Source organism: Eulemur rufifrons, chromosome 15 (assembly GCF_041146395.1).
Source record: "Eulemur rufifrons isolate Redbay chromosome 15, OSU_ERuf_1, whole genome shotgun sequence".
Lineage (NCBI taxonomy): Eukaryota > Metazoa > Chordata > Mammalia > Primates > Lemuridae > Eulemur > Eulemur rufifrons.
This window is the reverse complement of record NC_090997.1, coordinates 16,002,208-16,017,154: the sequence shown is the minus strand read 5'-3', so window position 1 is coordinate 16,017,154 and position 14,947 is coordinate 16,002,208. Positions and strand designations below refer to the sequence as shown.

The 14,947-nt window shown below is 35.2% G+C and overlaps 1 protein-coding gene across 2 annotated transcripts in view; it reads right to left on the bottom strand.

Moving 5' to 3' along the window:
- CD2AP (CD2 associated protein) overlaps window positions 1-14,947 on the bottom strand; it is a 122,892-nt gene that overhangs the window by 71,989 nt on the left and 35,956 nt on the right. For both annotated transcript variants that reach the window (XM_069487576.1, XM_069487577.1), the window contains exon 3: window positions 137-290. In XM_069487576.1, coding sequence (XP_069343677.1) covers window positions 137-290 — 154 coding nt within the window. The remainder of the gene's footprint in view (window positions 1-136; window positions 291-14,947) is intronic.

The following is a 14,947-nucleotide window of genomic DNA, read 5'->3' as shown; positions in this document are numbered from 1 at the left end:
TACTAGTAACGAGAATAAACAGGAAGTTACTGCAGTCTGCTATAAAAGGTTGAACTAGTTTTTCTTAATTTATGGAGAGTTACAAAATATCCTTCTATTTTGATGTAATTATGCAGGAAAAGAATTATTTACATACTCTTCTTAATGTTTTTGGTTTGTGGATGTGGCTGAATTCCTCCAGCTGGAAGTCCATAGGTGCTTATTCGTTGTACAAGACTTGCTACATTCCCATGCCTCTCCCGTTTGATAGGCAAATTGTCATCCTTGGATTCGGTCTCTTTTTTAATTTCCTACAGAAGAGGAAATCAATAAAGGGCAAGTTATATTTTATTTAAATCAAATTCTCAAATGTAAAATATCAAAAAAATAGCTATAGTGATTACTATATAAATCATTCAATAGTTTTCAACCTTTTGCTCTGCCCACACATAACTAAAGAATGCAACACATTTTGGTAACAGTGACTCATTATGAGTTTAAGTCTTATCAGAACTGGAAATTGAAGAAAAAGAAAGGGAGGCTGAAACCCCACCCCCACCATCCACCCCAACATAAAAAGAAATGCTGAGATACACAGACAAACAATAATTCTAAGTAAAGGATGAGCAAACTTTTTCTATCAACGGCCAGACTGCAAATATTGTAAATATTTTGACAATCTGCAGGCCATAAACTCTCCATTACAACAGTCAACTCTGCCACGTACAGTGTAAACACAGTCATATATGTAAGTGAGTAAACACAGCTATGTTCCAATAAAACTTTATTTATGGACATTAAAATTTTAATTTCATATAATTTTCATACATCATGAAATATTGATTTTCCCCCCCCAACCATTTATAAAATTCATAGCTAGCATTCTTAGCTCATGGGCCTTACAATAACAGGAGGTGTTTCGACTTATCTTGTGGGCTATAGTTTGACAGCCCCTGTTCTAAGTCATAGGTGTAACAGAAGATATGTGAACCAGTAGGGAAAAAAAAAAATCTAAAATTTTACTGGAAAACATGAAAGAAAACAAAGTTATGCTATGCTCAGAGATTGAAAACCCAGTATCATAAAGATATGAATTCTCCCTAAGATTGATATATTAATAACAATGAAGTACATAAAAGATTTGGAGTAGCAATTTAATAAGATGTTTCTAAATTTATATAGAAGAATAAAAAGCCAAGAAGAGTCAAACTACTTCAAGGAAAAGAAAGTGGAGGTCGGATGCAGTGGCTCACGCCTGCAATCCTAGAAGTCTGGGAGGCCGAAGCAGGAGGATTGCTTGAGCTCAAGAGTTTGAGACCAGCCTAAGCAAAAGCAAGACTCTGTCTCTACTAAAAACACAAAAATCAGGCAGGCATGGTGATGTGTGCCTGTAATCCCTGCTACTCAGAGGCTGAGGCAAGAGGATCACTTGAGCCCAAGAGTTTGAGGTTGCTGTGAGCTTGGCTGACACAATTGCACTCTATCCTGGGCAACAGAGCGTTTTTGTCTCAAAAACAAAACAAAAAAAAAAAAAAGAAAAAGAAAAAAAAGAAAGTGGAGGGACTGACTTTCTTAACCAAAATATAAAAGAAAACAAGAATGAAACAATAAATTAGATGGTATGGTACTGGCATAAAAAGATACTGATAAACAAAACGAAATAGGGAGTCCATAAACAGACAAACTTAATTTACACCAGAAAAGATGAGGAATGACGGAATCTTAAAATACATAGTACATGAAAAACGAATGTGCCATATTTATGGGGTAAGGAATGAAACACAATTCCTACCTCACACATTTGATATCAAAATTAACAATTTTAACTTGATATAGCAAGTCTACTTTTCTTAACCTCATACTTTACAACAGAATACTAATATCTGAAGTTTATAAATTCTTATGATCACAGAAGTACTGTGTGTAGATTACTTCAAAATTCTCTTCTGAAAAGGATACTTATAAAACAGACATTTTTCAAATATATGAGAACTGGTAACTGATAATTAGCTAGTTTTTTTTTAATGTAATGCAAAGCAACTATTCTATTTCAGGTTGAAAAATCAAGTTAAGAAAAGAATCAACAGAAATTAAGACACTATCTTAACTTCAACTGTTGCATACCTTTTGCGTAGATCCATGGTTCCCATGTTGCCTCAACAAACTCCCAGAAACACAAGATATTTTAAATGTTTGAGGGAAACACAGAAATATCCAACATGTGAGACCCAAGGGAACTATTAGCTTAATGTAGTTCACAAATGTGAACATTAGGTTGCTCTACATTTCTGGGGTTTTTGTTTTGTTTTGAGATGGGGGTCTCTCTATGTTGCCCAGGCTGGTCTCAAGCTCCTGGCCGCAAGCGATCCTCCCTCCTCACCCTCATGAGTAGAGCTGCGATTACAGGCACAAGCCAGTGTGCCAGCCTTTACATGTCTTTTTTTTTTTTTTCTTTTTCTCTTTTTTTTTTTTTTTTTTTTTTAAGACAGAGTCTCTGTTGCCTGGGCTAAAGTACAGTGCAGTGGCACCAACAAAGCTCACTACAACCTCAACCTCAACCTCCTGGGCTCAAGCGATCTATCTGCCTCAGCCTCCCAAGTAGCTGGGACTAGGCATATACCACCATGCCCAGCTAATTTTTCTATTTGTAGACATTGGGTCTCATTACGTTACCCAGGCTGGTCTCCAACTTCTAGCCTCAAGTGTTCTTTCCACCTCGGCCTCCCAAAATGCTAGGATTACAGCCATGAGCCACCCCAGCCTCTACATTTCTTTTGATGGTGTCACACATTTGCAAAGTGGGATCTGGGGAAGTTGCTAAGATACAAAGCAAGTATCATGCAAAAATCAATGTGGAACAGGAAATAGAGTACTGGTAACCAATTAAATTCCAAGGTTTGAGAGTTATGCAGTGCTTGAAAGGTATACATATCCCATTAGTATAACTGTGGTTAAGAATAAAATACTTTTCTTTCAGTTTCTGTATACTACTGAAATGGCTAAACTGTTAAGATTGATTATAAATACTTCTTAAGTTATTTTGGTCTAGGAGCACCATGAAATAATGACTGAGACAATAACGGGGTTATAAACCAAGGAAGTTTGGGGATCTTTGGCATAAACAATTAAAAACAATGGTCCTTAAAGAAACTTTTTACTCATAAAAGCTGATTATATTAGGATAATATCAAAAACCACAAATTTTAAAGTGACCTTCAAAGTTAAAGGAGGTGAAAAAGGGTATTTAATTTTTTAAGTAGAGAAAGCTGTTCTAGCAATATATGTCCACAAATATCAACCTAAGTAACTAAAAAACTGAATGAATACTGTTCCTTAATGAAACTCCTCGTTCAATATCCACTGAAGTAAATTTGTATTTGTATTATTTGAAATAATATTGCTTTTTGGCTCTATAACATTATGATAAATGTTGATTCACTCATTATTTCCATAAACATTTACTAAGCACCTCCTAATACCAGGCTGGGGCTAGGTATACAAGTGTTAACAAAAGACTGTCTTTCGCTCTCAGAGTGCTGTACACTTTACAGAAGAATACAGAAAATAATTAGGCAGTTAAAATTCAGTGAAATAAATATCTAAAATCTGGAAACAACCCAAATAACCGCCAAAAGGCAAATGAATAAACAATGAAATATTATTCAGCAATAAAAAGTAAGAAATTACTACCACACAAAAACATCTATCAATTTCAAATTCTGACTGAAAGAAGCCAGACACGAAATAAGTACAGTGTGTATATATATAAAATCCTAGGAAATTCAAACTAATCTATAGACAAAAAGTAAATCAATGGTTTCCTGGCCCAGGGTCAGAGAGAGAGAGAGAGAGAGAGACAGACAGACAGAGATGGATACTAATGGGGCACAAGGGCTCTGTCAGGAGTGATTTAAACATTCTATATTTTCATTGTGTCAGTGGTTTCATGGTTGTATACAACTGGCAAAACTCATTGAATTTTACACTTTAAATGGATGCCATTTATTACATATATCATATCTCATAAAGGTCACCTTTTTAAATTTTTATGATATGTGCTATAAGTAGAAAACACCAGGATGCCTAACATAAGAAATGCAGCTAATATAAACTCAGTGGTGGTAAGGCAAATCAGGCTCACCTCATAGAGAAAGTGACATCTCTATTGAGACAAAGAATAAATGAGAGTTAGCAAGGTGCAGAGAAGGGAATAGGTAAAGTGTCCTAATAGGAAAGAACAGTGTATGAGCAGGCCAGAAGGCAATGGAGAGCACGGAGCATCTGAGGAACTAAAAAGACATTAAGTTTAGCATGGAAGGGAGGAAAGGTAGTGAGAGTGATAAAAATGAAAATAGCAAGGTTAGCAGAAGGCAAATGATATAAAGCTCTCCTACCTCGGGTAGGGAATCAACTAAATCCTCACTTAGGGGCCGGGAAAGGTGGCTCACGCCTGTAATCCTAGCACTCTGGGAGGCTGAAGCGGAAAGATCGCTTGAACGCAGAAGATCAGCCTGAGCAAGACCCTGTCTCCACTAAAAATAGAAAAATTAGCCAGGGCCGTGGTGGCCTGCACCTGTAGTCCCAGCTACTGGGGAGTCTGAGGCAAGAGGATCGCTTGAGCCTAGGAGTTTGAGGTTGCAGTGAGCTACGATGACACCACTGCACTCTGGCCGGGGCGAGAGTAAGATTCTTGTCTAAAAAAATAAAAAAGTCCTCACTTAAAGTCGTCGATAAGTTCCAAGATAGGTTCTTGAAAACTTCCACTTTAAGTGAAACAATGTGTAAGGAAATCAATTTTAACACAGGTTAATTGATATAAACAAGAGTTAAGTTCCTATAGCATATTTATGGTCACAAAAACATCACCAAACTTCTAAAAGAAAAAAAAAAACAAAACATTTCTATTATTAAACATTGAAACTAATGTGAGTTATACACATATTTAAGAGAAATTAATAAAAGCAAGTAACATAATTATTTACCCACTTAGTTCAGGGTCACAGGTGGCCAGAGCCTCTCCCAACAGGTCAGAGTGCCAGGCAGGAACCAGTCCCGGACAGACCATCATCTCATCACAGGATACGCTCACACACCCACACCCACTCAGACGGGGACAATTCAGACATGCCACTTCACCTCACATGCATATATTGGGGATGTGGGAAGAAACTGGAGTACCCAGAGAAAATCCACACAGACATGAAAACGTAAAAACTCCACATAAACAATGGCCCCACCCAGGAACTGGTTTTTTCCTCATCAACATTATAATGAAAATTGAATGAAATGAAATTATTCAAGGATCTCCTCTATATTATCAAGATGATGGGTTGCTGCCACAGGATTTTAAAAGGTGGAAAAGATCAATCCATGAGGTATGAAAGAATAAGTAGGAGGAGGACAGGATTAGAGCAAGTACACTAGGTGACAGCTGAATGTGTCTCAAGTTATAAAGTGATGGGAGAAATTTTGAAAGATTCAGAAAATATTCAAGAGGTAGAATATTGATAATTCATCAAATATGACCTAAGAATAAAGAGTCAAAGATGATGCCCAAGTTCCTGACTTCAACTATTCAAATGATGTTACCATTCACTAAGAACAGTAACATATCAAGGACAATAACACAACCAGCCACAGACTGGTAGAAAATATTTTACAAAAGCCGTATCTAAAGACATATGATAAAGGACTGTTATTCAAAATATACAAAGAAATCTTAAAAGTCAATAAAACAATAAAAAACAAATAGCCAATAAACAAAAAGTTTTTTAAATGGGCCAAAGATTTGAAGAAAATCCCATGTGATCCCTCCTACATTCCCTTTTCCAACACAGAAAAACAGGGGAGACACGCTTTGTCTTTGCCATCAAAAGACTTTATCGCCAAACTCTTGACACTTTATGACTGAAAATTCAATAGGTATATAACTATAATGTAAGCCTTAGGACAAAAGGGATTTTGTTTTATTTTATTTCCACTGCCCAGAAAAGTAGCACCTAGTAGGCACTAAAATATTTAACAAATGAACCAGTATTCACAACTGGTAAAAATAACATAGCATGAGACAGTTGTATAATACTCTAATCCAGAAATAGACCCAACCAAATATAGAAATTCTGTATTTAATAAAGGAACTATTTGAAATCAGTAAGGAAAAGATGAATTCTTCATTAAGTGATGTTGGGGCAACTAGACATATGGAAAAATTAAGCTGAATCTCTAATACCAAAGTAAATCCTAGCTGGTCCAAAAATAATCTAGATTGTAAAAAAAAAAAAAAAAAAAGTAATAAGAGTACTAAGAGAAAATGTGGGTGAGCATTTCTTCATAACTTGGAAGTAGACTGATGTCATGACTTCCTAAATATGATATAGAGCCAAGACAGAAAATGTTGACAGCTGACTATAGATTGAACATCTGCACAGCAAAAGTCACTATAAAAAAGAAAATGAAGAAACAAATCACAACATAATAAAAAATATCAATGGCTTTATTATTTCAAAACCTTCTGCATATCATTAAGAAAAATGTCAACATCTTTTATTAATGAGCAAAATCCATGAACAGGTAATTCACAACAGAAACGGAAATAAACATGAAACACATGAAGATTGAGAACTTAATAAAAATAGCAATGTTTTTATAAAATTTACCTTACAAGCCTAAAAACTTTTTAAATACTTGACAAACCTACTAAATGGCAATATGGGAAATTTACCAAAAATTTTAATTTGCGTTAGCCTCTGATTAACAAATCTACTTCTAGAGATCTGTCTAATGGAAATAAATTGGCAAGTATCTGAAGATACATGTGTATATGTGTATTTGAATGTTTATGACATCATTTATAATAGTAAACTAAAAGCTTAAATAGCCATAAGTTGGGAACTATCTAAATAAACTATAGTACATCCATTTGATAAAATACTGTGTAGTCATTAAAGAATAATATATCTATATTAGAATGATTTCTTAATCATACTATTAAACAAAACAAAGCAGTTTTATGACATCACTACATATATAAAATGTTTTTATTAAAAATACATGCTATCCAAAGTTTTTTTGACAGGAATATATGTTTAAAGTTGCAAACTAAAGGACAAACGTACATAAGGAAGAAAACTTTATTTTTATTGTTGAACCCAGCTGTGTGCAATGGCTCATGCCTGTAATCCCGGCAGTTTGGGAGGCCAAGGCAGGAGGACCACCTGAGGCTGGGATTTCCAGACCAGCCTGAGGGAGGGAAAGGAAAAGGAGGAGGAGAGGCAGGAGAAGGAGAAGGAAAAGGGAAAGAGAAAGAAGAAAAACAAAAGAGAAAGAAGAAGAGAAAGAAAAAGAAAAGAGAAGAAAGAGAAAAAAGAAAGTACTAATAAGCACTGAAATAGTGTTGAATCCAATTTTCTTGACTCTGAACTCCCATATGACTGGATAGAAAACTAAACCTTGTTACTTTCAAAAATGCTCAGTGACACCCAGGGTGGGCCCTTGACCCAATCAGTGCCCAATACTGTCTCTGGTGGGAGACAAACAGCTAGTTTGCAGGTGCCTCTCTGCTGCTCCAAGCAGCTTCCTGGCACAGCTGATACCACAGACTTGTAGCTATTTCCATGTTCCACACCCGATCAGCACAAATCAGATGCCATCCTTTTCTTCTATCAGTTCTTTTCTTCTATCAGGCAGCCTATTCAAACTAGCGTATAAATTCACTCATTGTGGTATAATTTTCATAGGAAATGAGTAAATCTACTTCATACGAAACCCATATCCTCAGGGAAGGACTGAAACGGCAGTACACCTGTGTTCACGCTCTCTTTCGCTCTTCACTAATTCTCCTGTCCCTTTCTCTAGCCAAACTCTGTATCTCTTCCTAATGCCTGTTTGCACCTATGGAAACCACTCTGGTTTTGGATATAAGAAATTTAGAGTCTAGTTCTTTGTATACTCAACTTCTTTCAGTTTATCCATGGGAGGTGGGGAGAGAAACAGTCTAAGAGCAGCAAGAACAGGCACTTTCTCAGACTTATCCACTCATTTATGTCTGCCACATGTTAACCAGTTGTTACGCTCTAGCTAGTAGGATTTTTGATGAATCCGACTTTTTTATATTGTTCAGAACTGTTTGATGTGCGCTTAAAAAAAAATAAAAATGTATATCATTTTACAATCATGGAAAAAAGGTTTTTATTTTGGAAAAACAGTTAAGTGAGTAGAGAAGTGTGAAAAATTACTAAAGTACAAGCCATGGAAGACACACAAATATTTCACAATGTAGACTGCTACATTTTTATTGGTAATGCACTTAAGGAAAAGTACTTCAATTTGCTATTAATAACACATTAACATATCAGCATGTGAAAATCTCACAGTTTTCAGACTGCACTAAGTATTTTTCAAACTAATAAAAACAAAATCAACATAGAGCCTGGTAGTTTCAATTTCAACATGCCAAAGAGTAATCATTTTGGATTCTCCTGTCTGCCTCATAAACTACCTACATTGAAAAAATAAAAGTCACACCTCTGAGAGCCACAGATGCTTTCTAGTACAGGCCACCAAACAGTTGTCTTGATATTCAAATTCTATTCCTCTAGGAAAATAACTCCAATTTGACCAAATGTGATAAAGTACAGATTCAGGAGAAAGATGACCTGGCTACAAATCTTGGCTGTATTGTGTTCACTAGCTATATAACCTCAGATGTTTGTGTTATCTTTAATAAAAATTAACCACGTGAATACAACATATGAATTTATTGCTTGAGATCTAGAACCATTTTAGGGCCTTCAATATTCTTTGAGAAATAATCATATCCAAAAATATTAGACATAATAAATCTTCTGAGGTCAAAAGACAGAAAAGCAAAGGAGGAAAGAAAAATCTGTATAGACCACACTGAATAGAAAGAAAAAAATCACGTTTATAGCCTTCCAAATATGTAGTGCCAACTAAGATATTATCACAAGCACCAAGTGACCTCAAGCCTCTAAGCAAAATTACAAATAAGGCAAAGTTTGCTTTGGGGTCCACTACCACCTCCTCTAGAACTTTTCCCTGCTACAATCCCCTACTACTGGAAACATACCATATACTCTAACTAATCTACTCTCTTTCCTAGTTTCTGGACACATAGTACCTCCAGATTACCCTTTGGTTATCATCTTCAATAGCAAACTTTACTAAGTGCCTTATACAAGGTTGTTTCTTCTTCTTCTGTCCTTTATTTTCTTTTACCTAAAGAGCCAGTACATAAAATACATATTACTATTGTAGTATTTCTTTTCTACCAAATTCACTTCCTTTCCTGACTTTGAAAATGACTCCAAGAGATCCAGCCAAAAAAAGAGTCCTCACTTAAAGAACAATCATGAATGGACAAAGCAAACTCTGAATCTCACTCTCCACATGAGGGAAGCCTCTTGCATAAATAGGTGATACTGATATAAAATTGGCCACGAAAAAATATATCGATAATATCCATATAGATAAGAATGTATATTGACTGGTTTTATTTCACAGGTAAGAAGTAGAAAATAATGTAAGAAAGATAAGAAATTGAAATATATAAGTAAATGGTGGTCAGCTAAAATGGTTGAAGAGGATACAGCTATTCTTCATCTATTTAGATAATGTAAGATATTTAACTTAGACTGCATTAACCAAAAACAGACAACTAAAAAGATAATAGACAAAATTCACAAACCACTCCTTCATATTGTAATATATCCATATAATAATTTGGTTATCTGATCGTGGCCACGGCATTATCATGATTTGAAAATAAAGCAATTAACTTGTATTCATAGAATCAAAGGTCACAAAATAATAAAAACCAGAGGAGAGGCCAAGAACTTCCTTTTATTTCTCAAACAAAAGAGACAGGGTAACTCATCACCTAAACAGAGTAATAGCTCTGCTTAAGCTAATTAAAATCCAAGATATATACTTATTTTTAATTTAAGATTTCCAAAAGTGTTATATAAAACTAGTACCTCCTGCTTTACAAAAGCATAATCAGATGAAAAAGTGCTATTACTAAAGAATAAGGAAAATAAGGATTAAATGTTTATTTGGTACATGCCCTCCTGGTTTTAGCTTTGACTTTAACTTTACACTCACATTTTAAAAATTAGTCTAGAAATGAGTGATTTAGTTTCTAACCTAATAAAATGGTCTACCCCATTCCTAAAGTTTTTATTTTGTTTTTTAGAATGTAATATACATAAGGAATGATCCAGAAGGAACTAGCTCAAGTCATTTGATTTCCCATTTTATGATGATTGAATTAAATTGGATATTCAACAAAGGCCCCTTAAGGTCAAAGTAAAATGACCAATAAAAAATAATCCTTAATATGAAATCAATATGTAACCTTCTGAATGTCAACATGTCAAAATCACCAAGGAAAACAACAATGGCAGATAGAACATAGCAGGACTACTTTGAAGTTTCTCAACTTCTCTCCCTAACTAAATACGCTCTTGGCTACACAATTGTCTCTCCTCTTAGGACAAAGGACCTCCCCCTACTTAAACTGTCTCTCCCCTATCTGGAAAAGGCAAAAGTAGAAAAGGGGTGAGTTACAAAAATTCATTGTCAATGGCATTCTACTCCTTCCCTTTTTTCTATCCTGAGAATGCTAATGAAAGCCAAGTGAAGTACAGTGGGAAAAACAAAGAACTCTTCTCTCATCCGTATTCTTTCAGACATACCACACTGACTGAAATGCATTGAAAATACACCAACATTTTATAATGTTCACAATTTTCATACTAGTTTTGTTAATCTAAAAAATTTTATTTGTACTTTCACCCCTAGGATAAAGGGGTTTTAGAATAAAAACTGCAGGAAATGAGGACAAGCATGTCTGACCTCTTCTGACTGAAAAGACATCAGGCCTACATTAGAGATCCTCTCTGGAGGCTGCTAAAAGTCTCTGAGGCTACAGATGACAGTCACAAAAGCAGGCAATTAATGCTGGGTCCAAGAAGCAAGAATAGGAGATAACCCAGAAGAGACCAGCTTCTGGCACTCAAGCTTTAATAATACCTGGTTTACATTATTTCCACAATAGTAACCCATTTGAAATACCTTAGTAGAAACAAAATTAACTCCTTAAGGGGAAAAATTAGAATTTAACTTTCCAGATTAAGTCCAAGGAAAACAACATAGTTATTATATGTAATAATGTCTTGAATTTCTATTTATCATGTGAAGGATAGTATATAAAGAGGGGAAGAGGATATGAATAATTCAGTTTAAAAGATTTTCTATAGAAAAGTCTTCAAAGCTATCTACCAAATTTCTAAATGTGGAAGGAGACTAATGTGGGGGAGAGTCATGAAGAAAGAAAAGTACTTTTCACAACAGACGCTTCTATACTTCATCAAGTTTGCTTCAACATCTATTATTTCTGTGATTTAAAAACAATAATAAAAATAGGGCCAGACACACACAGTGGCTCACACCTGTAATCCCAGCACTTTAGAAGGCCAAGGTAGGAGGATCACTTGAGGCCAGGAGTTCAAAACCAGTCTGGGCAATATAACAATACCCCATCTCTATAAAAAATAAAATAAAATTGAATTTTAAAAAATTAGCTGGGAATGGTGGGGTATGCCTATAAGTCCTAGCTATAGCTATAGCTACTCAGGAGGATGAGGTGGGAGGATCACTTAAGCCCAGGAGTTCAGTGTTGCAGTCAGCTGTGAGTGCACCACAGCACTGGGGTACAGAGTGAGATCCCATCTCCAAAAAGTAAATAAATAATAAATAAATAAAAATAAACGATACCTACATAAACTATTTCTCAAACTCACTGAATATAGTTTATGTGAGATTCAGAATAGTATTATCTAAAATAACCCAAGTCACAGAAATAATTACTCTTAATCAGTGTGTAAAATAGTTAATGCTTTAACAGTATGAAACAGAAAATGTACTATGATGTTTCATAAATAATTACACACAACTTTGGTATTCCATTTACTGTTGTGTTTTGGGGTGGATTTTTTTTTTTTTTTTTGCCTTTTTTCAATAAAGATTTATTTCTTGCTCAAGCAACATGATTCTACACAGGTAGAAATTGAGCTCTGTTCTTTTCATTAATAAAAATTGCAAATATTTAAGGTATACAACATATCTTGATGCACATATACATAGTGAAATGATTACTACAGTCAAGCTAATTAACATCTACTTTTTTTTTACTATAATTCCCAATTAGCAAGTAAACTTGTCTTCCATTTAATATTCTGGTATCTGTAGATCTGTTTTCTCCTTTAATCTGTCTCCAATTAATGAAAGTAAATCAAAGAACCAAATGTTCTTCCCTAACTGAACTATTATAAAGCTAGCTTCCTGAACCATTTTATTAAAATCACCAACACATCCTTAATATTTGAAAACATCACTGAGATCTAGCCAAAAGAACAGTTTTCAAAAAGGATTTTGAAAAATAAAGGTCATGTAAAACCAAATTGTCATTTCCTTCATTCAAATAATATTTCTTCTTATGGGAAGGAACAGTGGGATGCCAACAGATTCAAAATCAGCATTCTTCTAGAAAAAGAACGTTGTTATAAGATTAAAAAAAAATCAGCAAGATCATTCCAAGGTAGCCATATACATACATCAGGTCATCTTTTTATTCCCCACACTCCTACTTAATTTTTCTTTAAAGTAGCTTTAAAAACGACTTTAAATACATTTAAAGATCTAATGTCTACTGAAGTATTTAACCCATGGAATCTAGAAATAAGCTAAAAACAAACATTTTTAAATAAAGATAAGCTTTCAAAAACTAATTCTTTTAAAAATCTTTCTAAATGAAGAAAAGCAGTTTGCTAGAAATTTAGGTTAAAACCAAGAAAAAACATCTAGATGATTTTTATTCATTTGTCAACATCCTAAAAATAGCTTAGTGAATAATTTTTGTTTCCTTCCTCCTTACTGTAACAAAAAGGCTGAAACACTTTATCAAATCAAAAGGGATCAAAACTTCATTTTAAATTTAAAAATATAAGTAACAGCAATTCACTTACCAGCTCCTCAGACATCTTCTATGAATATATCCGTCTATTTTTTAAAGTGCCAAAGTAAAAACATTATAATAATAACAGGTTGTATAAGCAGCTGCACCACCTCCAGGATTACCACAAAAGTCACAAGAAAGCTGCTTTGCTGTTCACAGATTGAATTCCCCTATCCACAAATACTATCCTGTTAATACTCTTTAGGTACAACAAAAAAAAATATTTTGTTAAGTTTCTTTTTTGATTATCATTTCACTGATATTTCTCCACGCTCTGTGTTTCAACACTTTTATTAATAAAATTAACTACCAAATGCACCTTCTACAGTATTGCTCCTTCCCTTCTCCTCCTCAATCTCAAGTGATCAGACTCTGTACCCTTTTACATGAAACTCATCGGTGAACAGAGTCCACCAACATTTATTAAATGCATTCAACTAGTCAATTGCACTTATAGGTAATCTTAAACCTCATGTGTTATCTTAACCTTCAGAAGCAAGTCATAACTTAAAAAAAAAAATAAAGGGTATCAACTATGCTTATTACGCCTTTTTACTGAATGCATATCTATTCTTCTGTTAATGGTGACTAATATTACAGGCCATGGCTCAACCTCTTTGGGAAGATTGCTTGAGGCCAGGACTTTGAGCATGCAGTGAGCTATGATGGCATCACTGCATACCAGCCTGGGAAACAGTGAGATCCTGTCTCTTTAAAAAAAAAAAAAAAGTGGTAACTAATATTACATTTTTCTGAACATTGGCTTTAAAACAGCAGCTTAAGAAAAACAGCTATTCCTACACCATTTCTAAAAGAATAAACTGTTTTATAATTGTGAGTGTTTAGACTGGATAAACCTTATTTACAAGCAAGATAAGCAACTGTTTAAGATGTGCATTACATTTTCTGTTAAAATACACCACCATCTAGATTTTTCTCTTACAGAAAGATGGAGTATATTTTTCCCTATTCCTCCTACTAAGTACAATTAAAAACTCTGGACCTTACTTTTTTTTTTTTTTTTTGGAGACAGAGTCTCACTTTGTTGTCCAGGCTAGAGTACAGTGGTGTCATCCTAGCTCACCATGCAACCTCTAACTCCTGGGCTCAAACAATCTTCCTGCCTCAGCCTCCTGAGTAGCTGGACTACAGACCCATGCCACCATACCTGGCTTATTTTTCTATTTTTAGTAGAGATGGGGTCTCACTCTTGCTCAGGCTGGTCTTGAACTCCTGAGCTCAAGCGATTCTCCCATCTCAGCCTCCCAGAGTGCTAGGATTACAGGGGTGAGTCATCACGCCTGGCTTGGACCTTACATATTAAAAAATAAATAAACAAAAAAGTTCTGAAAGGTAGAGAAAAGAAGGTAGACCAGCCAGGCAGAGGGGTTCCTCAGAATGTGAAGAATAACATGGCAGATGAGTTCACTGCTTTTCATCTGTATCTCAGATTAGGTACTGGAGAAGCCCCCACAACCTGGAAATGCCAATGGGAATAGAGAGATAAAAACTCCAAGACAAGACTGCTATTGCTAGCCCTAGCTAAAGGACCAGGAAAACAGGCAGCCTACCAAGACAAAAAGCTTAGACATTAACCATTCTACTGCAATCAAATACCACAGGAAAAAAAAACTGTAGCCCCATCCCTATGCATGTTAGCAATGACCAAGTAAGAAACCTAGACATCTATCCTCACCAGGCTGTATGTAATGACACTTCAACCACCACCATATCCACATATTCCTCCCCTAAGGTGGTGACAGAGAAAGCCAAGTGTATAGCCAGGACTTTCCTCCACACCAGGTAGGAACAAACCATACCCTCCTGCCCCCTGCTGTCAGTAGAGGCCATATGGGCACCATAATGAGGCACATCTGCCCCTCCAGCCAGCAGGGTATCAGTGGAGACCTAACGGGGAGCCCCTGCACCAAC